The 25,679-nt window shown below is 42.9% G+C and overlaps 1 protein-coding gene across 1 annotated transcript in view; it reads right to left on the reverse strand.

The window, feature by feature from the left end:
• LOC308280590 (exostosin-1a-like) overlaps window positions 1-19,054 on the reverse strand; it is a 66,760-nt gene extending 47,706 nt beyond the window's left edge. The window contains exon 1 of the mRNA XM_080720920.1: window positions 16,892-19,054. Within this exon, the coding sequence (XP_080577046.1) occupies window positions 16,892-17,844 (953 nt within the window). The 5' untranslated portion in view covers window positions 17,845-19,054. The remainder of the gene's footprint in view (window positions 1-16,891) is intronic.
• Window positions 19,055-25,679: the final 6,625 nt, after the last annotated feature.

Raw genomic sequence — 25,679 nt, forward strand, 5'->3', positions numbered from 1 at the left:
AGAAAAGTGGCTGATAATTTGTGGACCTAAAGATGACAGATTGAGGGATTTGACATCATCATTACAAAATATGGACAACAGCTGAGATAGAAATGAAACTCATCCCCTACAACATTGTTCAGAAAATCTCAGCTCACATCTCACTGCTGTCGTGGCTTAATGTGCCAGCAGCATTTCCCCAAGTGGGATTTCATGTATTTACAGCCATACGGACAAGACTCAGGAAATGAACAGCATACAGGTCTAATCTTAATGATGGAGCTAACTAAAGTCAATGAAATGCATATGGTAGGAAACATGCCTAACATGGTGCTATTGATGTACTGTATGCCTGATCCTGGGACATTGAGTAAATGGCACATTATTGAGTTCAAAGTGGTGCCAGGCGAAATAATGTGTATGATAAGTTCCGCTAAGCTTTTTAAGGCACTTTGAAGGCTCACGCAATGACACACACACACCCATCAAAATAAGGTTACTCCCTCAATCTGTAAATGTTTGATCCAAACGTTTTCATGGTTACTAAGCTACGGAGCCCCAAAAATGACATTTTGTAAAACATTTTTAGGGGTACCTTTATTTTTAAGTGTTGGTCAAACAAAGTTGGTGAATTTATATTTTTATTACTTTTATTCCTTTCCCATGAGTTCCTATCTTGTGGGAAATCATAACTGAAACTGAATAAATAAATAAACCAACACATGTCCCGTTTAGGGGCTCCGTTATAATAAAAAAACATCACTGTATAAGTGTATATGTTACAGTATGTTCAAGAAACCAGTAAAAGTTGTCAAGGAGCACTCGTTTTGACGTTCACCACACACTAATCACCACCAGATGGCGACGTCAGCCACTGCTCTGCCATTCACCAGAGTGTATATAAGAGAGTTACGTCACGCTTTGAACTCGCCGCAGACCGGAAGTGTTTACTCTTTATTTACTAGCCTAGCCTAGCCTAGCCTAGCCTAGCCATTAGCTCCATTGTAGTCACTTGGACAGGGCGTTTAACGTGCGCTTGCCCAGGCCTTACGGCCTGGGCATAAATATAACGATTGCATTCACCACGGCTTCGTAACTCGCGCGGCGCTCCGCCGGCCGCGCGGCCCTGGCCCGCTCTTCGCGGCCACTCGCGCCTGCGGCGCTCGGGGGCGAAGAGCAGGACCAAGGTCCGCTGGCCTTCGCGCCGCTTGGGGCTTCGTGGACCCAGGGGGGCCTCGTAACTCGTTTGGGCTTCGTGGATACAGGGGGGCTTCGGTAGCCGCTCGCAGTGTCGTGGACAATAGAGCGGCGCACCGCCTGGAGTACGTTGTTGTGGCGACCGCTTGCTCCGCCCCGTGCCGCACCACGAGTGCTCCGCGTCTCGAATGTGCTGTTTCTCTAATATACTATGACATATACATGTGACTCACTCAGGTAAAGCAGTAAGCACTGTCTTGGAAATATGAGGCAACAATCACACAACTTCACAGAACAGCTATGCTGAACAAAACTAATCAATAATCAATGTCAAGTTAGGGTTAGGGTTATTTATTACTAAAATAAGACCTTAAAACCTGGCGAAAACAGTAACGTGCATTAGCGCAAGATGACGATAAAGGAAATCATTAAATGGAAAACATTAATAACTTCTGAAAAGCCTACTAGGCCCTAAAACCTGGCAAAAACATTTGCATGCATTAGCGCAAGATTAGATGAGGATAAAGGAAATCATTAATGGAAAACATTAAATTAACTTCTGAAAAGGCTTCTAAGCCTACTACTAGCCTACTAGTAAAACTAGTGGAACTGCGATCTTGCCACACAGGAATAATTGTGGTTGTAAACAATAACACAGACTATATAAATCCTTAGTCTAGTAGTGGGAAGAAGAGGTTATCATCATGGCCCCAAATAACTTTTAAATATCTTGCAATTGGCGACGAGTCTCTTGCGAAAACGGCAAGAGTGCCGCGTCACTCCCCATCTCTCTCCCCATTTCCTGTCTGTTTACTGTTCAATCAATAAAGGCAGGCATAATAAAAAGAATGGCTCCAACTTGAAAGATTATTGCAACCGTCAGGTTGCAGTTACTATCAAAACCTACACTGGCTGTCTGTCTGTCTGTCAGTCAGTCAGTCACGTCACGTCACGTCACGTCACACTTTTCCCCCACTCATATCTCCGCCACCGTTGCCCCTATCCATGCCAAACTTTGCACACTCCCAACTTCCACCCCTCATGTCTCACATGGCCCTCTTCTAGCGCCACCATGAGGTGGATTCTTGCAAAACACATTTTTGGACACTGCTCCTACAGATTTTGCCCTAAAATCACACAAAGCGGTACACAGTATCTCTACAGTCATGTCATCAACATGCATCTGTCCCATTTCCCATATTCCCTCCTGATTGCCTACCATTGCCTTCTAAAGTTTGTGTATGCGACCTGACTGTCGCTTATCTCCCGATTTAGGGAGTCTTACTGGTTGCATATAGGCCTAAACTCGTCACTAGGCTTTCCTTGGTTTTGTTCCAAGCAATCTGATCCAGTCTGAAGCCTGTGTACTCTATCCGGTAATTTGCGCGCACACACACACACACACACACACACACTCACACTCCCCGTTTCCGTGTCCGCTCTAGGCTCAGACCGGATCAGCAACCTGCAAAGCAAATTGATCCCAGTCTAATCACATAACAGCTGCCACTGCCAGTAAAATAAAATAGTTGAAGACAAAGACAAACTAAACTAAACTTGTGCATATCTGTCAAAAGGATAAAACCCAAAATACTACTAGCATAGAGAGGGAGCTTTTTTACATTGCGGTCCTTGTGCAAATGTTCGTGTAAACTGAGGGCCATTTGTTGGGGGGGGGGGCAGAGACATACAGAAAAATAAAATCAAATAAATACATTCATACATCTTCAACGTACTAGACAACTAAAATAGGCACACAAAAAAAAATGTACTTATATGGAACCTGTTACAATTCAGCTAATCGATGGTTCGGTTCAGCTGTCTACTTATGCGAAGACAGACATACATACAGTTCAGTAAATACATACAGATATACAGACAAACTGTCTTCTAGAGCTATGAGCTATGGCCAATTATATAGCCTATCCCCCAGGATACACGTAGCAGGGCACGCGCCAACAGATCCGCTCCGCTCACGGAGCGACTGGCGCAACCATATGCTGCATCTATAATCAATTGAACCGGCTACACAAAGCACGAGAACAACATGAAGGTTGCACAGTTAAGCTCTGTAGAGTTCTGTGTGACAAACCAAAAATTACGCGTGTCTTATATTGTTGTGCATGTGTGCAGCCCTTATACTGTACATTGAGCTGTGCTATGAAAGTAAATACATTTTTCGAGAGTTTTGAAACGCGAAGGCCCAAAGTCTTCTTCTCCTCAGAGTACAATCTCTTGCCAGAGGGAGGCAAGGGGGAGGTACACACACCAGAGCAGGAATAAGGGGATTACATGTAAATATACCAGTAAGACTCCCTAATCGGGAGATAAGCGACCGTAGGTCACTTATCTCCACAAATAGGGCAAAAATGTGTTTTTCCAAAATCTTCCTGATCCATGTTGATGACATGAGTGTAGACATACTGTGTAGTGATTTTCGTGATTTTAGGGCAAAATCTGTAGGAGCAGTGTCCAAAAATGTTTTTAAAAATCGGCCTGGAGGTGGCGCTATATGGGAGAGATTCATGTTGATGGGATGAGTGTAGACATACTGTGTACCGATTTGCGTGATTTTAGGGCAAAAATTTTAGGAGCAGTGTCCAAAAATGTGTTTTGCAAGAATGGGCCTCATGGTGGCGCTAGAAGAGGGCCATGTGAGAAATGAGGGGTGGGGTCTCCGCGCCGCCAAGGCGGACGAATAGGTACCAGCCCCGGCTGTCCCGGTCGCTCCTAGCCGGAGTTACGGCATTTTATGTGAGCTGCAGTGTAGGGGGTCCTCCACTGGGGGCGCCACCACTTTTGCATCCGTTCTGGAGCACCAGGAGTCGGTGTTCCCCGGGAATTCCCCGTGAGCAGCCCCGTTGGGGTGGTCATTTGGTCAGTTTAGCACATTTGGTCATTTTTTACATCTGGGGGTCCCTGGAGCTCCGGGGGTCCTTGGAGGTTGTAGTTTGGCAGGTAAGGAGTGTGTGTGCAAAATTTGGCATGGATCGGGGCAACGGTTGCGGAGATATGAGCAGGGCAAGAGTGTGACGTGTGACTGACTGACTGACTGACTCACTCACGGACACGTGTGACTGACGGACTGACTCACTCACGGACAGCCTGTGGAGGTTTTGGTAGTAAATGCGACCTACGGTCGCAAAAATGGGTAAACTATTGATATGAACATTTGTATTGTAAAACAAACAATAAATAATATGCAATCAATGATGACGATCTACACACAGATGCAATGGACATGAGTCCATATCGTTGGCCTCAGTTGTGAATACAAAATGACATCATGTATTGATGATGCCATGGTCCATTCCACTAAGCTATATTTCAATGAGCTAAGTGATTTATTTGCCTAATGTGTATATACTGCATACTTTTTCTGTGTGTACACTCACCGTCCACATGTAGGTTGTAGGACAAGTTCACAACATGTGGATGACATGTTTAAGTGGTTAATCACACAAACCAAGACGATTATTTAAAAGAAAATCAATTCTAATATCCTAAGAGTGATCGTAAGCAACATTAATAAACATTACAGTATTATTCTTTAGCTAAATGACACCAGGCATCCTTACAAGAAATGCAGCTTTTCTTGTAAGGACTGTATGAAAGCTCAGTGGTCTACCAAAATCCCCGATGGCCACCATTTTCTCAATCTCTATGTATCACATATTCAGCAGCCCGCTGCCATGGGCTTTAGCCAATACGGAGGATTATAACCCTGTATATCTATAAATACACCTAGCAGACCAACGTCAGTGCCCAGGCGGCCACTACACTCACATCTCCGTACTGGATGGCTGGTGCATGTGTCTCTTCTCTTTCTCCCACTTCTTAGCATTTTCTTTTTTCAGTCACGTTCTTGTCTAGGTTCTCTCTCTGCTTTTCTTTCTATTCTTCTTTGTCTCTAGGCTTACATCATTCTTTAGATCTCACTCTCCCTTTCTCACTTTACTTGCCAAGGCCTCTTAATTGGAAGCAAGCTGTGAGAGCTTTCAATCCGAGGTAGAATCCTCCTGCGTCCTTTCTGCTCTTGGTTTCTTTACCGACTCGAACGCAGTAGCTAACTTGATAGATATGAACAACAATGTATGGTGAAAGATGTACCAGGTGACAGTAAACAGTGGTTATGACAGAAGACATAAGCTAAAAAGCAGACAGCTAAGAGAGCACGTTAATCGTTGACATACGAAAAGTTCTATTTTCTGTTCCATCAAGCTTAGATCTTAAGACTTTTTCAAATGATGTGCTAGAAGTAAGCAGCCAAGAGCCACATCACTGCAGCATAGTTGCCAACACTTTCTTGCCAAAACCCCAAGCGTTGATGTTTTGCATTATAGGAAGACAGTAATTTATCCTGATCCATCTTTCCCACTCATTCCACACATTCCTAACTGTTCCCTGCTGCTGGTAATGTAGATGTGTAATTCCACCTCATCAGGTTTAGCTTATTTCAGTATTTAAGGAATGCACAAAACTCTGTGGAATAAAAAAGCATCTAATCAACTAATGGTAGTACTGGTTTCACTGGGTAACACACAAAAAAATTATGTAAATAGAATAATGAGGGGAAATAGGCTAGATAATGACAAGTCAGTTCTAGATAATGACAAGTCAGTCTGACTGATTTATACATGCAGTTCATAATAACCTGGGCTGTTTCTGTCTTAACTATTAGGCCGCTACCTACCTGCCAAGAAAAGATCATCCCATTGAAAAAGGGTAAATAAAAATATTTAAAAGTTGAGAAATACAGATACCACACGATACAATAAAAGAACAAGCTAGAATTCCTCAGCCAAAGTACAATACAATTTATTGTGTGTCACATTTTCCTAACAGCGCCCACACATGATGCTAGCTTTAACAACCCACATACAGGCCTCAGCCTGGAGAATAAAATCTGAACTATTACACACTGGAATTACATGATCATTAGATGGTAATTATGTTGAGCGGCTGTATTCAGTCAGTCACAACTTCCTTGTTGTCAGTGGGAGAGGATAAGGGGGATTTGTTGTACAATGGGTGAGAGCCATGCAGAGAAACTATTACTTCCACCCAGTTAGACCACAGACTGCACTGTCTCTGTCTGACCTACAGGCTAGTTAACAAGAGCATGCAACACAGTCACAATCATACAGATCAGCATGGATAGGAAGGCTGACCTCAAAACAGAGGACCAGTGCTCAGTGCTGTATGTATAGCAGCAGTCATTGGTGCTGGAACATGGCAGGCCAGAGGTCCTTTAGACACGCAACTTTCAAGGATTGCACCAAATATTATATAAATCTGTTTACCAAGGATTGCACCAAATATTATATAAATCTGTTTTTCCAATCACCATTACAGTTACAGTCATGTGCAATGCCAAGACATCGTCCACACAAATAATTTTGATTTCTATATCACAACTTTGTCTTATTGTCTCTACCAAAGGCTGGAGACTACTATGTGGTCGCTCGGCAGCTAATCTCTGGCCCTGTTGGACCAATCAGCATGAAACACTTTGCATGTACACTCCCAGTAGGCCATTTTTAAAATCGGCCTCATGGTGCCACTATAACAGGCCGCTTCACATGCATCAGGAAAAAGAAAATCCCTGCCCTGGATTTCTTTGATCATGACACAAATTTCCACACAGGCCACGCCCATTTCCACCTAACATGATATCTTTGCAGTCATGTGATCAACATGCATCAGTCAGATAATTTTTCATATGCCAAATCGTTGTTGGCTATGAATGAATTCTAAAATGTAAAAAGAAAAAAAAACCTTCATTACACTTAATTTTTCAATTGCAAAGCACCACCTTGATTAGTACTTTATCATTAGAAATTATGGAAGAAGAACCACATTGGATAAGAGAAGTTATGTAGTTCATTAAGTTAGAGAGAATTAGATATTCCCTTCGGGGATCCATTGAAAAATATTACATAGCCTGGCAACCTTTCATGTCATTCATAGAGAGCATGAAGGCAGAAACTGTAACTGCAACATAGTGCAATTATATATATATTATATTATATATTATACTAGACCTTACCCGTTCAAAGATATGTGCTCCAAAATATGTGTGGGTTGTGGGGAAAGTTACTGTAACTGGTGCGTGCGTGAGAATATGTGGGAGCATCATAATGTAAGGAGCAGCCCATGGAGGAGTGTATATTTATGATGGATACAAATAATTTAACAGCAAAATTAGGTGAATAGAAGTATGGGGATGTATGCACATATTTTTCCATACCCGTTGGAAGATGACCCGGTGCATGCATGACCCTTGCATGCAGAGAGAGAGAGAGAGAGAGAGAGAGAGAGAGAGAGAGAGAGAGGGAGGTGTGTCTCTTCACTGCAACATTCCTAACTGTGAAAGAGGTGTGTGTGGGGCTATGGGATCCCATGGCCTGGAGGAACGGACCGTAACCCTGACAACAGGCTGAGCTGAACAGAAGTGGTGAAGAAACGCTAATGAATAGCTTGAATTTGGGAAAAATGAAAATCGGGCTCCGTCACCGTGTGTATAATGCTAATGGTCAATGCCATGTGAAAGTTTGGATCAGTCGCTGAAGCGAGTGAATAGATAATGCATTGTGTGACTGACCTCTGACACGAGAGAGAGAGAGAGAGAGAGAGAGAGAGAGAGAGAGAGAGAGAGAGGGAGGTGTGTCTCTTCACTGCAACATTCCTAACTGTGAAAGAGGTGTGTGTGGGGTTATGGGATCCCATGGCCTGGAGGAACGGACCGTAACCCTGACAACAGGCTGAGCTGAACAGAAGTGGTGAAGAAACGCTAATGAATAGCTTGAATTTGGGAAAAATGAAAATCGGGCTCCGTCACCGTGTGTATAATGCTAATGGTCAATGCCATGTGAAAGTTTGGATCAGTCGCTGAAGCGAGTGAATAGATAATGCATTGTGTGACTGACCTCTGACTGACTGACCTACCGACTCCTTAATTATATGATAGATATATTTTAGTTTTCTTTTTCTTTTTTTACTTCAGTTTTGTTTTCTTTTCCTTGTCTTTGTCATGTGTTTTTCTTTTCTTGTTACAGGTCTGTGGGGTGGGTGGGTGGGGATTTGTATTTGTATGTTCATGTTTGTTTGCATTAAGAAAAAAGGAAAATAATAATAAAAAAGACCTTGATCAAAAAGAAATTATGGAAGAAATAACTCCAAGCCCAAAGGATCTTACTTATTCCAATCCCCCCAAAATCTGTTGTGCCCTGGCTAGGGGAGAACTGGCCCAACATTGACTTACGTTTGGCTTGAAATGAGGAGCTACCATGCAAAACTGCTGCTGCCTCAGCAACAAAAGGGAATCCCTGGTGTAGGCAAAAATGTCATCATGCCATGGAGCCAACTGCCAGCGGGCACTCCACCAGGCAATCACCCCACCACCACCCACACTTAGACTTACTTACTTTACTCGCACTTACACACATGTAAAAACACTCAAAAGTCGCAAGATGTTACAATAAAAAAGCATATTAATTACTTATGGTCGTCGGTCGCGATACATTCTTTATAGAAGTAAGGCCAAATGTAATGGAAATCCCTAAAAAAAGCAATTCCAGCGTTGTCAGTGTTTGAAGACTATTAGTACTTGAGGGAAGTTACAGGGGCGCTACTGGTATCGCTCACCACCGGTGCTCATGGGAATAGGGGGGAATAATATTCAGGACTCTGGAGAGAGGAAAAATTGTGTCAAAAACGCATAAGAAATTACCTTTATAACATTTGGACAAGATGTGCCTCTAGCCTAAAAGTAATAGGCCTTTTACTTATACAGTAAATCCACCGTGAGTGCCTGAACCTGGATTATTATTTAAAGAGGTGGTGCCATAGTTTTGTACTTTTTCTGTTTTGTATGCGTCTATGGAGTTAAAATTACTCTAATAGACCCCCCACATGTGGTTATAATATGCAAATATGTGTGTATTTCTGGTGTCTTCCTGAATGCTGCAAGCCTCCGAGTCAAAAGGAAATACGCCACTTTAATGACATCATAAAATCATCGCCTCCCCTTTTTCCTATTCAGCAACAGCTTTGGGTGAGGCTAATTTCAGCTGGGTCACCACCCACCTGAAAACCAGGTATGTACTTAATGAACAGGTGGGTGTGGCCACATAAAAACATACATTTTAACACTTTCTGTACACTTATTTGAAATAGGGATGTTAATCGACGCATTATTGGCGAATCGACGCACCCTGTCTTTAATGGCTTTTTGACATAATTTCCCCCCTCTCCTAACTACATTATCAGAGCTTTACAGTGTATTTTACGCAGTTCTTCCTCCTAGTATCATCTGGTTTGCTGCACACTCACAGCACACCTCCAGACACACTATTCATCTGGAAAGTGGAACCATGACCCAACAACAAATATTGATTTCCTTGGCAACTGACTCCCTCGAAAACTGGCCGACCCACACCTCGAATCTCTTCAGGTTTCATTCCCATGGCAACTGCTGCACAGCTGGGTATCAGTCCTTGAATACACAACATTCTTCAGACCTAAGTGGGTTTACCTTCTAAAAAGTATTCCATTTCTTTCAGTGGAATTGATATATGAATCTTGTCAAGCAAACTGTAACCATTTGGATATTATCCACAAACTTTTGAAAACATCTGAGCTGAGGCATAAATGCTCAATGTAAAGGGCAATTCATTACTTTAAATCAGCCCTATTCATAGGTTGCATTTGTAGTCCTAAACCGGACATATTGAGGACCAACACAGGTGTTCAATGTGTCTGATTGGCAACTGGCACCTGTGTTGGTCCTCAAAATGGCTGGTGTAGGACTACAAATGCAACCCATGAATATAACTGCTTTGCTTGTAGCTCAAAACTCATGCATGAAGTAGATATGCCTAGCTTATTTGTAACTATGTGAATAGCCTACTCCACAAAAGGATTTGTGGATGTTAGCCAATTTATGACACTAGAAGCGTCTAGTCGGCGACCTGGCCAACTCGGAACAATGTAAATAGGGAATGAATGCCCCGCCCTTTAATGCAAACCCCATTATACCTGTTTTTTACCTGGTCATAGGACCCGTTTTGACCATCTGTCTGCCTGTGTCCATTTATGCCCATATATGGAGATATTTGTATCTGTCTGTCTGTCTGTCGGCGTCCATTTTATGTCCATATATGGAGATCACTGCAGTTATAGTTCTGGGTCCATTTTATGCCCATGCATATATGGAGATATCTGTCTATCTGCGTCCATTTTATGCCCATATATGGAGTATCTGTCTGTGCCTCCAACTGTGTTGCAGACACAGTGCCGGTTCCCCCTTTAATGCAAACCTCATTATACCTGTTGTCATAGGACCCGTTTTGAACATCTGTTTGCCTGTGTCCATTTATGCCCATATATGGAGATATCTGTATCTGTCTGTCTGTCTGTCTGTCTGTCGGCGTCCATTTTATGTCCATATATGGAGATCACTGCAGTTATAGTTCTGGGTCCATTTTATGCCCATATATGGAGATATCTGTCTATCTGCGTCCATTTTATGCCCATATATGGAGTATCTGTCTGTGCCTCCAACTGTGTTGCAGACACAGTGCCGGTTCCCCCTTTAATGCAAACCTCATTATACCTGTTGTCATAGGACCCGTTTTGAACATCTGTTTGCCTGTGTCCATTTATGCCCATATATGGAGATATCTGTATCTGTCTGTCTGTCTGTCTGTCGGCGTCCATTTTATGTCCATATATGGAGATCACTGCAGTTATAGTTCTGGGTCCATTTTATGCCCATATATGGAGATATCTGTCTATCTGCGTCCATTTTATGCCCATATATGGAGTATCTGTCTGTGCCTCCAATCTGTCTGTCTGTCTGTCTGTCTGTCTGTCTGTCGGCGTCCATTTTATGTCCATATATGGAGATCACTGCAGTTATAGTTCTGGGTCCATTTTATGCCCATATATGGAGATATCTGTCTATCTGCGTCCATTTTATGCCCATATATGGAGTATCTGTCTGTGCCTCCAACTGTGTTGCAGACACAGTGCCGGTTCCCCCTTTAATGCAAACCTCATTATACCTGTTGTCATAGGACCCGTTTTGAACATCTGTTTGCCTGTGTCCATTTATGCCCATATATGGAGATATCTGTATCTGTCTGTCTGTCTGTCTGTCGGCGTCCATTTTATGTCCATATATGGAGATCACTGCAGTTATAGTTCTGGGTCCATTTTATGCCCATATATGGAGATATCTGTCTATCTGCGTCCATTTTATGCCCATATATGGAGTATCTGTCTGTGCCTCCAACTGTGTTGCAGACACAGTGCCGGTTCCCCCTTTAATGCAAACCTCATTATACCTGTTGTCATAGGACCCGTTTTGAACATCTGTTTGCCTGTGTCCATTTATGCCCATATATGGAGATATCTGTATCTGTCTGTCTGCGTCCATTTTATGCCCATATATGGAGATCTTTGACCATCTGTTTGCCTCTGTCCATTTATGTCCATATATGGAGATATCTGGCTATCTGCGTCCATTTTATGCCCATATATGGATATATGGAGATCACTGCAGTTATAGTTCTGGGTCCATTTTATGCCCATATATGGAGATATCTGTCTATGGAGAACGCGCGTGCCCGTGGGACGAACGGTTCTCGAGATACGCGGATTACCTACATACATACACACTCATTTTATGCCCATATATGGAGTATCTGTCTGTGCCTCCAACTGTGTTGCAGACACAGTGCCGGTTCCCCCTTTAATGCAAACCTCATTATACCTGTTGTCATAGGACCCGTTTTGAACATCTGTTTGCCTGTGTCCATTTATGCCCATATATGGAGATATCTGTATCTGTCTGTCTGCGTCCATTTTATGCCCATATATGGAGATCTTTGACCATCTGTTTGCCTCTGTCCATTTATGTCCATATATGGAGATATCTGGCTATCTGCGTCCATTTTATGCCCATATATGGATATATGGAGATCACTGCAGTTATAGTTCTGGGTCCATTTTATGCCCATATATGGAGATATCTGTCTATGGAGAACGCGCGTGCCCGTGGGACGAACGGTTCTCGAGATACGCGGATTACCTACATACATACACACTCACAGATATTTTTTGTTGACTCATGTGGCGTACGTGATGTCAGAGCCTTTTATGAAGTGATGTCACAATGAGTCAGAGCTTTCGCCGATTTCCTCAGAAACAGCCTGATGTCAACAATCAACCCCGCATAAGGAGATTCCGAACGTTTCGCGCCGGTTCGGGAAAACCGTGCGTCGGGTCGGGTCGAGACCCGGCACTGCACTCCGTGCCGCGGCGGGGAACGCGCGTGCCGAATCTGAAGCCGGTGGGACGAACGGTTCTCGAGATACGCGGATTACAAACACACACACACGCACGCAGAGACTTCTCGCATTTATAGATAGATTAACCTGTCTTTGCACAAATGCTTTGATTATACGCAATATTGGCAGATCAAATGCACATTTCTGTCCCATTTTAATGCGGCACCTTGTTGTCTCATCTTACATTAGAGAGAAAGTAAAGGCTTGATTCTCAAGCCAGCAACCCTAGTGGTGGGGGGAAGTATTTGGTGTCGGCGGTATGCCGGTTTGTTGGTTTGTTTGCCCTGTATAGACTGTGGTACACTGAGATATAAGCAATGCAGCTGCAGCTAATAAAATACTCACTCATAATGGTCAACAGTATTGTCAGCCTCACGTTTTACCCCAAAGTGGCCTAGAGTTTGGACCCATTCAGTTTTTTCCGTTAAAGTAAGCCCTATACTAGGTAAGGGTTAACATCTCGCTCAGTGGTCATTATCAAGTGATAGGAGACTAACAGGTTGATATGCCACCGACGTGGAGCGGAGGTGGCATATCAACCTGAAGATATGGGCTTAATATTCAGGGTTTCCTGCAGGAAAAAGTCTTGACCAGGGGATAAATAATTAATTAATTCGAGTAATTAATTCACTTAATTTGTAATATTAATTCTTATTTTTGCCCTATAAAAAACATATGAATGTGCCCATGATGACGGAAAACAACTAAATGAATTCCCTTATTTTAGACTAATTCTTATTTTTGCCCTCAACATAAAAGGAGAGGTTGACTCTTGTCTCTTGGCCAGGTGCTACAGATTTAGGCCAGGGGCCCCCCTGGCCAATAAAGTGCTGCAGGAAACCCTGATATTGATGACATCAGGGAACTCCATATATGGGCATAAAAGGGATTCTGTTAGCGTGACATCACAGTGAAGCCAGAGCGTGATGTCAGAGTGGCAAACCCATTCTGTTAAGAGTAGTTACCTTGACATGTCAGGGCGGAAAACCAATAGGCCGTAAAAAGTGTACACGTCCAGATGGACGGAGTCGGCATGTGCCGTTTCACATACTAAAGTGCGACCTTCAGTCACAATTATCTGAAAGATACTTAAGTACTTAGATACCAAATCAATTTGAGATACTGGTCAATTATTCATTTATCAACATTTCACAGCAATGCCGACCAATCTTAGAATAAAACAATGCAGGTAGGTACACAAAAAATTAAATAGGTGTCTGTCTAAGATCAATGTGTAGTGGCCTATTTCAAGTAAAAGTATTATTCCGGTGAATCTTGGAGTAAATTATCCTCTATAGATTTAGAACAAAGCAGTCTTATCAAATTCTTAGCATTTTAAAACCACCAGACCCAGTCCAAATGAAAATTAGTACGTCTGATTGAGAAATAAACTTGAGAAGCCTCCCCATATAAATGGTTTGGAATGAGCAAGAAATGTTTAATTACACCTAGTTAAAGAAATCTTGGTGTGATTATTTACTGTCAAATTAAATGAAATAATATAGCAATAGATTAATACTAAATTAAGCCCAAGACTACATTTCATCACAGTGCTTTCCAGGCACTCTGCATTAATTGTTAGCAGAGAGGGCCCATTATTCAGCTGGCAGGGCAAAAGCAGCTGAAAGCAAATCAATCAGATGGTTCTATATGCCTTGGCCGGGACAGAGGAGGTTTCGGGCTTGGCCTTTACAGCCAAATGAAGGGGAGGATATGGATGCCTATGGTCTCTGATGTGGGCTACACCAGTGGTTCCCAAACCTTTTAGCTTATAAGACCCAAAAGAGAAATTAGATTAGAGGCCTGGACCCAAACTAGTGAAAATAGCACATCTACAAGATACTTCCTCATTATATTTAATTATTTATGGCATTTCTTAAATGTGTTTGTTTATTTGTTTTAAAATGTATTTAAAATATATATATTTCTAGAGAAAAAGAGAGGGGAAAGTCTTTTGAAATATATATATTTTTCAATGTAGAAAAAGAAAAGGGGAAGTCGTGACCCATAGAAAATGGTCTGTTACTCAAAAATGGGTCTAAACTGTTAGTATACACAGTCGTTTGCTGCATTCACAGCTATACTGCCAACTTCATACTCTCCCACTCAATGTCACACAACCGTGCACCATCCATCTCAACAGTATACTAACACTACCTACTCTACACGCCTACCCGGACTGGCCACCAGGAGACCACAAGCACCCAGCCCCTCATCAGCATCGGGCATCTGCAATCTCATATGGTGACAATAGTGTGTGCCAGCGGCTACGTCATTGTAGTCCTTAGCGGCCATTCCTTGGGTCAAAACACAGGTGTTTCAATTGTTTGATTGCATAGAACTAATGCTATAGTCTAATCAGAACCTGTGTAAGGCTGTGTTTACCCAAGAAATGGACGCTCTTAGAACTACATTTGGCACACCCTATAGGATGATCTGATTATGGCCATCGTACACCTCTATCTGGCATAATTAAATTGATTTTTAATTTAATATAATTATAAAAGGACTTCTGCATCACAGTGGACTGGGGATCAAACCAAAAGGCTCCGACTGACAGTGAGGTGGCTTAGTGGGGAGCTACTGACAGAAGACACACCGCCTCATAGCAAAACTAAGCCGACAGGGGCCAGTCAGATACCCACAGAGAAAAGCTGGCCTCTTCCCGCCGTGCAACTTAATGACAGCAGGATTAATTTTTCCTTTGGGTTGTGGTTGTTATTCCACCCATCTTACTGTGTGCTATCACTCCAAGACAGTGAGTACAGAGCTGGCATAAAGGGAGGGGAGATATAGAGAGTCTGGAGACAGAGGGGGAAAGAAGAGAGCAAGGGAAAAAGAGCTGATAGTATTACAGTGATGAGAATGTTATTCAGACCAGCCAACGAATGAGCCTCATAAGCCGATATGTACCTACACAAACAGACATAAATGATTTAGGGACAGAGAAAACATCTGCCCTTTTCTAATGCTGCAGCCTGCAACACACTACGACCCCGTAAGAAACCATTACTGAATTCCCTATCAATCTCATACACTGGTGATTGAATGGTCTAATACACCAACTGACAACTGACGACATTGGTTACCGTTAAAGCAACAACACAGTAAAGGGTTGACACAAGGGTCATTCACTACAGGCCCCCCTAACAGCAGCGAGGTCACACAGGACATGGATTGGGGCCAGGGGATTCCAGGCTGATGGGTCTGACTCTGTCTGGGAAATGACTGAGCAAACAGGGGCCAGAGTGGCTTCCCCTAACTGGCACCAGCGCTTTGTCCAGATTAATCCACCCTAAAGAGCCACAGTCAAACACCAAGCGCCATACTGTCACCAGTAACAACACAGCACAGTCTGGGACCACATGAAATGCATCCCACTGGTTCGAACCAAGAAGACAGATGCCACTTTGTTCATTCGGCTCAGAGTCTGTCAACTATGGCCTGACTTTAGGGCTAGGTGATGCTACAGGTGTACATTGGTGCCTTACTGACTTCAGTGGTGAATTCTGGCAAATGGGACACACATAGCAGGTAACATGTTTGGGCTTTAGCCAACATAGTTATAGTGAAAATAAACTGTTTATAATAAGTCATTTAATATAATGACAGAAATGATTGCGTTTACTGCCCCAAATTCTTACCCATGTATCTTTAGAGGGATTTGAACTCCGACCAGATAAGGTCTGGATTATTAAATATTACATAAGTAGGACAGAAGTGGGATTTCTTAATGGTGCTGCTAAAGAGAAGGGAATTAAACCTATCCACAACCAAATGGTTAGCAGAGACAAACAGGGAAATCAATTGAATTACACAAACAGTGGGTCCATGTGTCCTCCCAGTAAATCTACTTATGTTTCCCACGTGACAAACAATTGGCCAAAAAGTCATACGAGGACAATTCAAAATATGATTAGAGTAGACACTACTTTTTAATAAATAGTCTGGCTAATACACTAGACTTTTACATATTGCTATAATTGTAATTGGGGTTTTTATCAAACAGCCTAAACTGTCTGAGAACTATTAGTCTCAAACAATTAGAAAGGATTTTGATAAAGCATGCTTTTAACTCCACGTAGGATGGCAAAAGTGAAGTTCAGCTCAAGATTTGTTTTTTAAAGACAGGGTGACATAGTCAGGTAAAGAGTTCCAGTAGAAATTAATAGCATGATTTTTACAAAAATTGAATTTGAAAACAAACCTAAATGCCTGGTAAAGCAGCAGCTATCAAAGTAACACAAAATCAGTACCGTTTCTGGAGTCACAAGTTCCCACAACACTGACCAATGACTTATTTACCAGAATTCTGAATTCTAATAAACCTGGATAATAGGTTTAAATGCATAATTACTTACTTGTCATATTCTGTGTTGTCCTTATCACAGCGTGCATCCTTATGCTTCTGCCAGTCTTTACCGTGCTTACAGGTGGTGAGGAGTACCACATCTTCAGCATTATGAACATGATATAAGGCATTCCGAGTATCCGAACCTATTCCAGTTAGGTACCTCTTTCCCTTGAAAACAAGCATGTACTTCCTATAGGGGGGAATGGAGTTGTGTTTCAGGTACCCTCTCTCCCCACCTGTCCGAGGGTGCTCTTTGGAGAAAAGGGGGATGGAGACATCAAAGTTGGGCCTAAAGTTCTCTGTGCTAATACTGGCCTTGGCCAGCATTGCTAGGCCAATGTCAAAGCCCAGATCTTCTGTGTAATCTGGCCATGTTCCAGAGTACAGGTTAAATATGATGTGGTTTTTACCCCCATTCCACAGGGGGAGGTTCTGGATTTTTACTTTCAGGTTGTGTACATACTGGGGCGAAAGCTGGTCACGATCCAAAGTGTCCAGACTCAGGACGAACAGACACGCCTGTCCTGGGTCAGAAGTGTAGAACATGGACCCCTCAATGGAGGACAAGATGTTCTGATAACTCTCCGATATCTTCTCCCCCTTCTGCTGGGGATAGACGTAAACTTTGAAACCGGTTCTTTTGCACGAGGAGAAATCAAAGCACGAGTCCATCCTGCAGCGCCTGCCAGTGTAAACGCCGGAGACGGCGTCCCTCTTCTGCCGAGGTGATATGTGAACATTGTAGTCGTCGGTCTCCACCTGGTCCAGGGGATCGAACGGCCGCAGCGGGCCCAAGGAGCGAGGCCACTGCGAGCCGGGGTAATACCCGTTGAAGCTGCGGTCATCGCGCCGGCTCGGACCCCGTCTGGAGAGTGGCACTTGTAAGCCCCCGAAGCAAAACAAGAGAACGAGACACACGCCGGCAGAGAACAGGATTAAGTACCGTTTTTTGGCCTGCATGTGTCCTACGGTCTGAGCTGAGATGTCCAGAGATGAATCCAATAAGTTCCCAAGTTTTGATTTCACCACCTCCAACGGGAACGCTCCGCCATCTTCCCCCGTACAGCAAGGCGTCTGCGCTCACCGTGTATCCCACCTTCTGCTTCGGTTGCCTTTCACAAGTCCCGGGCTTGATCCAGTGCATGTGGGCGATTTAAAATGACCATCCAGCCCCGTTCTCGTCAATACACTGGCTGTGGTTTCAATCGGCTAAAACTTACAGCATCAGAAGTGGCAGTCTACTTTTTCTTTGTTTACCTTTTGCTTTAACCCCGGTGGTTTCACCTTCGGGCTTTCGCGTCAATGCCTTTAAAAGCAGAGATGTTAACTCGACGAAACAGCATGCACTCGTCAGAATCATTACAAACCTAAAAAATATATAAAGCAGGGAGATATATGGGGGCCGAGTTGTGGAATTGATCGAACCAGGGAGCAGCGTTATGACACAGTTATCTACCTGACCGTACAACACTCCACCACCTGAGCACAGTTCTCTCTCTGCAGCCGTCCACACACAACAGCAGCGTTCATTGCAGGAGCAGCCTTCTTACACCGTGGTCCAGTCAATGTGTGCGGCTGTGGTAGCCAGCAGGGAAGCTAGCCGCGGGGCCAGTATAACGAAAACAACCCCCGTTAGCTCGTTAGCTAAGTTGTCGCATCAAAGTGGCTGCATGCATTGGGTCCGCGAAATGCATGTCGAATAGTCGGCAACCAGCAGCAAACCAGCAAAAATCTTCTTCGTCCAAAATATCCTCACAGAGTATCTTCTTTTCCTCCTCGTGGGTTTATTTGCCGGATATTCTGAACCGCGAGTCAGGGAGAGGAGATCATTTCCCTTTGAGTTGAGGTGTGTAAAAGTGTTTTTAAACTGCTCGTTGTCTCCCAGGTAGAGGCATTTTGTCAGAGATTGCAAAGCAAGCAGCACATCCAGGTCCCACCACCACGGCCACCGTCGCCGACCGAACGCTTGCTAGTTGCTGATGATGATGTGACGTTATTCCACCACGCACGGTCTGATCCCATTGGTTGCGTGTCACGTCCGAAGGGGCGGGGCTTCTGCTGCACCCATTCACAACCACGGAGGAGTGAGAGAGACAGACAGTGGTGTAAAAAGTAGGCCTACTCAATTTAATTTTTACTTAAAAAAGTATCAATACTGCCATGTATAAATATTCTGTTACAAGTAAAAGTCAGGAATTCAAAATTGACTTGAGTAAAAGTACAAAAGTATTGGTATCAAAATGTACTAAAAGTAGAAAGTAGGCCTACTCTATATGCAGAATGTTCCATTTCACAAGTTTTCAATTGTATGAAAATCTTTGAAAATATCAGATCTACAAGCTCACAATGTGTTGCATCGTGACGCAATGTGAGCTTGTAGATCGACAATTTTCAAAATGTGTATACTAGGGAAGGGAAGGGCCAGAGTGGGCCTGTAATTCAGTCCCAGAGTCATATACACCCTCCAGGCCACCCTTCCCAAACACTAGGCTACATGAACACACATGAACTGTGGGTTGAAATGGTTAATGTTTGTTTTGTAATAATAATCAAAATCTACAAATTAACTAGAAACTAAAGTATTCAAAAAATTGTAGTGGAGTAAAAGTACAATATTTGCCTCTGAGATGTAGTGGAGTAGAAGTCAAAGTATTGGAAATTGGAAAGACTCAAGTAAAGTAAAAAGCAACAAGTACAGTACTTGAGTAAATGTACTTAGTTACTTTACACCATAGAGAGAGAGAGAGAGAACGATGCGTGCTGAAAAGAACAGATCTACCAGTAAGACTCCCTAATTGGGAGATAAGTGACCGCCAGGTCGGCAGCCTCATGGTGGCGCTAGAATAGGGGCATGTGAGAAATGGGGTTGTGGTTTGCCAGCCAAGGAGTGTGTGTGCAAAGTTTGGCATGGATAGGGGCAACAGTGCCGGAGATATGGTGTCTGCAAAAAGCAACCTCATGGTGGCGCTAGAAGAGGGTCATGTGACAAATCAGGGGCGGAGGTTGTGATTTGCCATACAATTTGTGTGATTTTAGGCCGAAATCTGTAGGAGCAGTGTTCAAAAATGTGTTTTGCAAATATCGGCCTGATGGTGGCGCTAGAAGAGGGGAATGTGAGAAATGAGGGGGGGAGGTTGTGGTTTTGCAGCCAAGGAGTGTGTATGCAAAGTTGGGCATGGATCGGGGCAACGGTGCCGGAGATATGAATAGGGAAAAAGTGTGACTGACTGACAGTCGGTGGAGGTTTTGATAGTAACTGCGACCTGACGGTCGCAACAAGCTGATAACGCGTTGCGGTTTAGCTTGTAGATCTGTTCTCTCTTTGGATAAGCGACACTGTTGTACTGCCTGTGCACAGACTCAACAGAGCCCTGGGTGGCCACTGGGGTCAACGAACAGGCTGCCCAGCCCCAGACACTTAAAACATAGAAGTAGGCCTACTTAAAACATAGAAGTAGGCCTAAGCTTGTAACGCCAACTCCAGCCTACGGCACATAGATAGTGTGGACTTAGTAGTGCTTTTGCAGAAACTGGGAAAGAGCCAGGAGGAATGTGAAGCCATGCACGTTCCTCAAGTGCTGTGGACCTGTGCTACCACAGCCCCCATGGCCGCTGATCAAAGACAGACAGATGGAGCTATGATGGTCACTTCATTCCCTACCTCCTCTCCTTTACTCTCGAGTCCCACCAACCAGGCAACCACCCTTTCCCTCAATTAAATTAAATTCTTCTTTATTTATTTTCTTTTTTATTGGATTGTCCACGTGTCCATGGACACTACACTACAGCAGAACAGGAAAACAACCATGAATGAAAATAAAAAAACTAGCACATTACAAACATGCATACAAATACACATAAGGGGAGATATATGTCACTCTACCTATTAGTTACTATGCATACGCAAGCATACGTACAGCCCAATTACTTGGTTACGTCTTCCAACAGGTTTTGATTGATTGAATACTTTATTAGCAGTTGCCAGTTCACATAGGAAAAGCACAGGACATAGTTCAGATACAGGCAGGTAAATATAAGGTCCATTTAATGGTACAGAATCAACATACAGCTCATTAACTGAATTAAAAAAATAATCAAATGAAATCAGTTCTTATGGAGACATGAGTAAGCCATTTAAACCAGTTGTCCATGAAGATTTCAATTTGGACCAAAGCTAAATAATTCTCTCCATAATAAATATATTATAGATTAAATCAATCCACTCATAGTTGGTAGATAACATTCACAAGCCTTTTTTTTGTTTTTTGTTTTTTTGTTAAAGGGATATTTCACTTTCAAAAAAACTTGTGGTCATTTTATGGTCTAATTAGGCTTTTATGAACACCCTGGACAGTTTTTAATTTTCTTCAATCAGTATTTAGATATTTGATGTAAATGTTATCAGGCCCTCCCTGTCCAGGGCTCCTCCCCATACACACCCATTGTAACTTCAAACTCCATTTTAACCATGATAGATTCATTAAAAACACCCACTATTTTTTTCTGGTGACTCATACTAACCCCCTAATACGTGATCTTTGTATTTTCGATAACTTCTTTCATTTATTTTTTTAATAATTCTTTGGGAAAATAGAAACAATAAAATACAATAGCCTAGATAATTATTAAAAATAAATGAAAAAGTGTAGCATCCAAAAAATTGTCTTTTTGGATGCTACTATATACCCTTAGTAAATATTGTACATTGAAGTTCTTCTTAATCAGCTACATGGTTTTAAAATCAAATTGAATTTCAACTCCAAAAAGAAAACCAGGAAACTGTGGACATTATTCCTCCAAAATGGAACCACAGAAGGGCAACCCAAGAAAGCATAGGTTCTACTTGTGTTTTTTTATATACCTATATGCATTTGATGTATTGATGTTGATGCATTGATGTATTGCCATGTCCTTGCTTAAATTGTAAAATGTGAAAATGGTTCATCAATGTCTCCCCACAGGATCTCCAACAGCCTGATTAAAAGCAATTCAATTGGACTTTACTGGCATTTATATTGCCAAATAAAATCTGTGGAAATGTATGTGAAACATCATTGCAACATTGCAATCAATATAGTAGGTAAAAACAAACAAACAAAAACTTCCTCTTTCTCTTTTTCTATCTCTCTCTCCCTTTCTTTCATTCTTCGCCCCTCGGCCCCTCCCCCTTTCATTCTTTTCAACTCTTTGCTTTTCAGCTAAAACTCTCCAGCTGATTGATATGGGAGTGCCACTCAGTGACAAATCTGAATATATAGAGTTCAGTGCTTACCACAACAAAAGATCAGATGTGCTCTGTTTAGACGTCAGTGAATTTGAATGCCACCTCTTTTAAGTGGGCTATCCATGTGGAATATCCGCGTGGGTTGCCCATGTGGAGCATTGGCAGTCTGGTTACTTTACAGTCTGCAAATTATTGCGGAACTTCAAAGAGACTTTCTTGGAAGGCAAGCCTCAAAATCCTTGTGATGAATACAGGATATGCACACATAATCACAAAACCCAGACATTTGGACCCAAGGAAAAAAGGGGGAAACTTCATCTAGTAAACATCTAGCCTACAGGGGTCCAATTCCCCACTGTTGCATTGTGTTTGCTTAGCTGATCACTGCCCAGATTTAGAGCAGCAGGGTGACTGGGCCACAGCAGTACTCCTGCTGTTTAATATATGCAACCATGCCAATATCTAATTTTGATGCACCCAGGTCAGCATAATATTTGCAGTCAGCCAACCAAGCAAGTAAACAGTCAATTGAGATTAATTATAACCTTCAGAGAAGGCCTGGGGTTATCAGTATAATGTTTTGTTAATACGCACAATGCCACAATATCTATATATTACAGTATTTTCTGGACTATAAGGCGCACCTGACTATAAGGCGCACTGTCAATGAATGGTCTATTTTCAAACTGTTTTCATATATAAGGCGCACCTGACTATAAGGCACACATAATAGACGCTACCATTGTGTTATGCATCCAACAGATGGAGCTGTGCTAAAGGGAATGTCAATGTCAATGAATGATCCATATATAAGGCGCACTGGACTATAAGGCGCACTGTAGTTTTTTGAGAAAATTAAAGGCTTTTAAGAGCGCCTTATAGTCCGGAAAATACGGTAACTGAAATGTAAAAAAAAATAATCATACATCATACAATCATTGTTTGCTATGAATGTGTGATGTGTGCACATGTGTAGATACACACACAGCCGCAGGTAATACGTTCTAATGTTTTATTAATAGGCTTGTTTTTGACTTTTTTGACGACGTCACACTCTGACTTCACTGTGATGTCAGGGGAACCACACTAACAGAATCCCTTTTATGCCCATACATGGAGATCCCTGATGTCATCAATATTAAGCCTGCATATTTAACAGGACTTCATATGGGAATGCCCATATATGGAGGCCACATCGGCCACATACCACACTAACAGAATCCATATATGGCCGAGACAGATGGCCCATATCTGTGTGGCTGGTTCTAAAAGGGATTGTACGTATGATGTCAGATGTCATAGACGTCATAGGACTTTCACATAACGAACAAGCATTGTGTTCCAAAAATGTGTTTTGCTAAAGTCTACCTGCTGGTGGCGCTATAACAGGACAATGTTAAAAAGGTAGCATTTGTTCCTTGACCTAGTGGGAATATGTGTGGCAAATGTCACGGTAATCGCAAGCTGCGTTGATGATTTGAGGCATTTTGTTCAAAAACGGAGCAATCCTGCAAACTTTGGAAGCTAATATTAGCCAATCAGGATGGAATGTGAAATATCAGACGGATCGGACTTGATCACATGACTATAGAGATACTGTGTACCGATTTGCATGATTTTTTGGATAAAATCTCAAGGATTAATATCCAAAAATGTGTTTTACATAAGTCGGCCCAAAGGTGGCGCTATAAAAGGCTGATGTGAAAAATGCGGGGCAAAGGTTTATCCTTAGCCTCTAGGGAGTGTGCTTACAAAGTTTGAAACTGATCGGTGGAGTTATAGGTAAAACCACAAATCGGGCTGTTATAGCGCCACCATGAGGCTGATTAAAAAAAAATAAGTGGCATTTCTTCCTCGGCCTAGTGGGAACGTGTGTGCGCGATTTCATGATAATTGCACTTTGCGTTTGTGATTTGAGGCATTTTGTTCAAAACGGCTCAATCCCACAAACTTTGGAAGCCAATCTTAGCCAATCAGGATGGAATATGCAAAATCGGACAGATCCGTGTCGATCACATGACTGTCGAGATATTGCCTACCGATTTGTAGGATTTTTGGACAAAATCTGTAAGAGTAGTGCACAGAAATGTGTTTAGCAAACATCGGCCACTAGTTGGCGCTAGAAAAGGCCCATTTGAAAAATGTAGGGCAGAGGTTCTAGATTGGCATCCAGGGAATGTGTGTGCTCACTTTGGCAGCGACCGGGCCAACGGCGACTGAGATTTGGCGCTCACAAACTGCGAGGACGCACGGACGCACGCACGGACGGACGGACGGACGCACGCACGCACGGACGGACGGACACACGGACGGAGGGGAAAACATACTCTCCCTCAGCCTTCGGCTGGTGGAGACAACTAGAAGCAGTGCTCTTCCGAGCACAGGTCTCCACCAGGCCGTGCGTACTGGTGGTGTTACTGTATAATAGGCCAATGTAAAAAGGGTGGCATATGTTCCTCACCTTAGATCTTTCATGGCAATCGGACGCTGCATGCATGATTTGAAGCATTGTGTTCCAAAAATGTGTTTTGCTAAAGTCTACCTAATGGTGGCGCTATAACAGGCCAATGTGAAAAAGGTAGCATTTGTTCCTTGACCTAGTGGGAATATGTGTGGCAAATTTCACGGAAATCGCAAGCTGCGTTGATGATTTGAGGCATTTTGTTCAAAAGCGGAGCAATCCTGCAAAATTTGGAAGCTAATATTAGCCAATCAGGATGGAATATGAAATATCAGACTGATCGGACTTGATCACATGACTATAGAGATACTGTGTACCGATTTGCGTGATTTTTGCATAAAATCTCAAGGAGTAATATCCAAAAATGTGTTTTACATATGTCGGCCCAAAGGTGGCGCTATAAAAGGCTGATGTGAAAAATGCAGGGCAAAGGTTTATCCTTAGCCTCTAGGGAGTGCGCTTACAAAGTTTGAAACTGATTGGTGGAGTTATAGGTAAAACCACAAATCGGCCTGTTATAGCGCCACCATGAGGCTGATTTAAAAAAAATTAAGTGGCATTTCTTCCTCGGCCTAGTGGGAACGTGTGTGCGCGATTTCATGATAATTGCACTTTGCGTTTGTGATTTGAGGCATTTTGTTCAAAACGGCTCAATCCTACAAACTTTGGAAGCCAATCTTAGCCAATCAGGATGCAATATGCAAAATCGGACAGATCTGTGTCGATCACATGACTGTCGAGATACTGCCTACCGATTTGTAGGATTTTTGGACAAAATCTGTAAGAGTAGTGCACAGAAATGTGTTTTGCGAACATCGGCCACTAGGTGGCGCTAGAAAAGGCCCATTTGAAAAATTTAGGGCAGAGGTTCTAGATTGGCATCCAGGGAATGTGTGTGCTCACTTTGGCAGCAACCGGGCCAACGGCGACTGAGATTAGGTGCTCACAAACTGCGAGGACGCACGCACGGACGGACGCACGCACGGACGGACACACGGACGGAGGGGAAAACATACTCTCCCTCAGCCTTCGGCTGGTGGAGACAATAACTGAGTAGGCCTATGCATGTTTGGGCTCTCACAGCATATCTCCATATACAGTACATGGATC

This window comes from Nannobrachium achirus (genome assembly GCF_963921795.1).
Source record: "Nannobrachium achirus genome assembly, chromosome: 2".
NCBI classification, from domain to species: Eukaryota; Metazoa; Chordata; class Actinopteri; order Myctophiformes; family Myctophidae; genus Nannobrachium; species Nannobrachium achirus.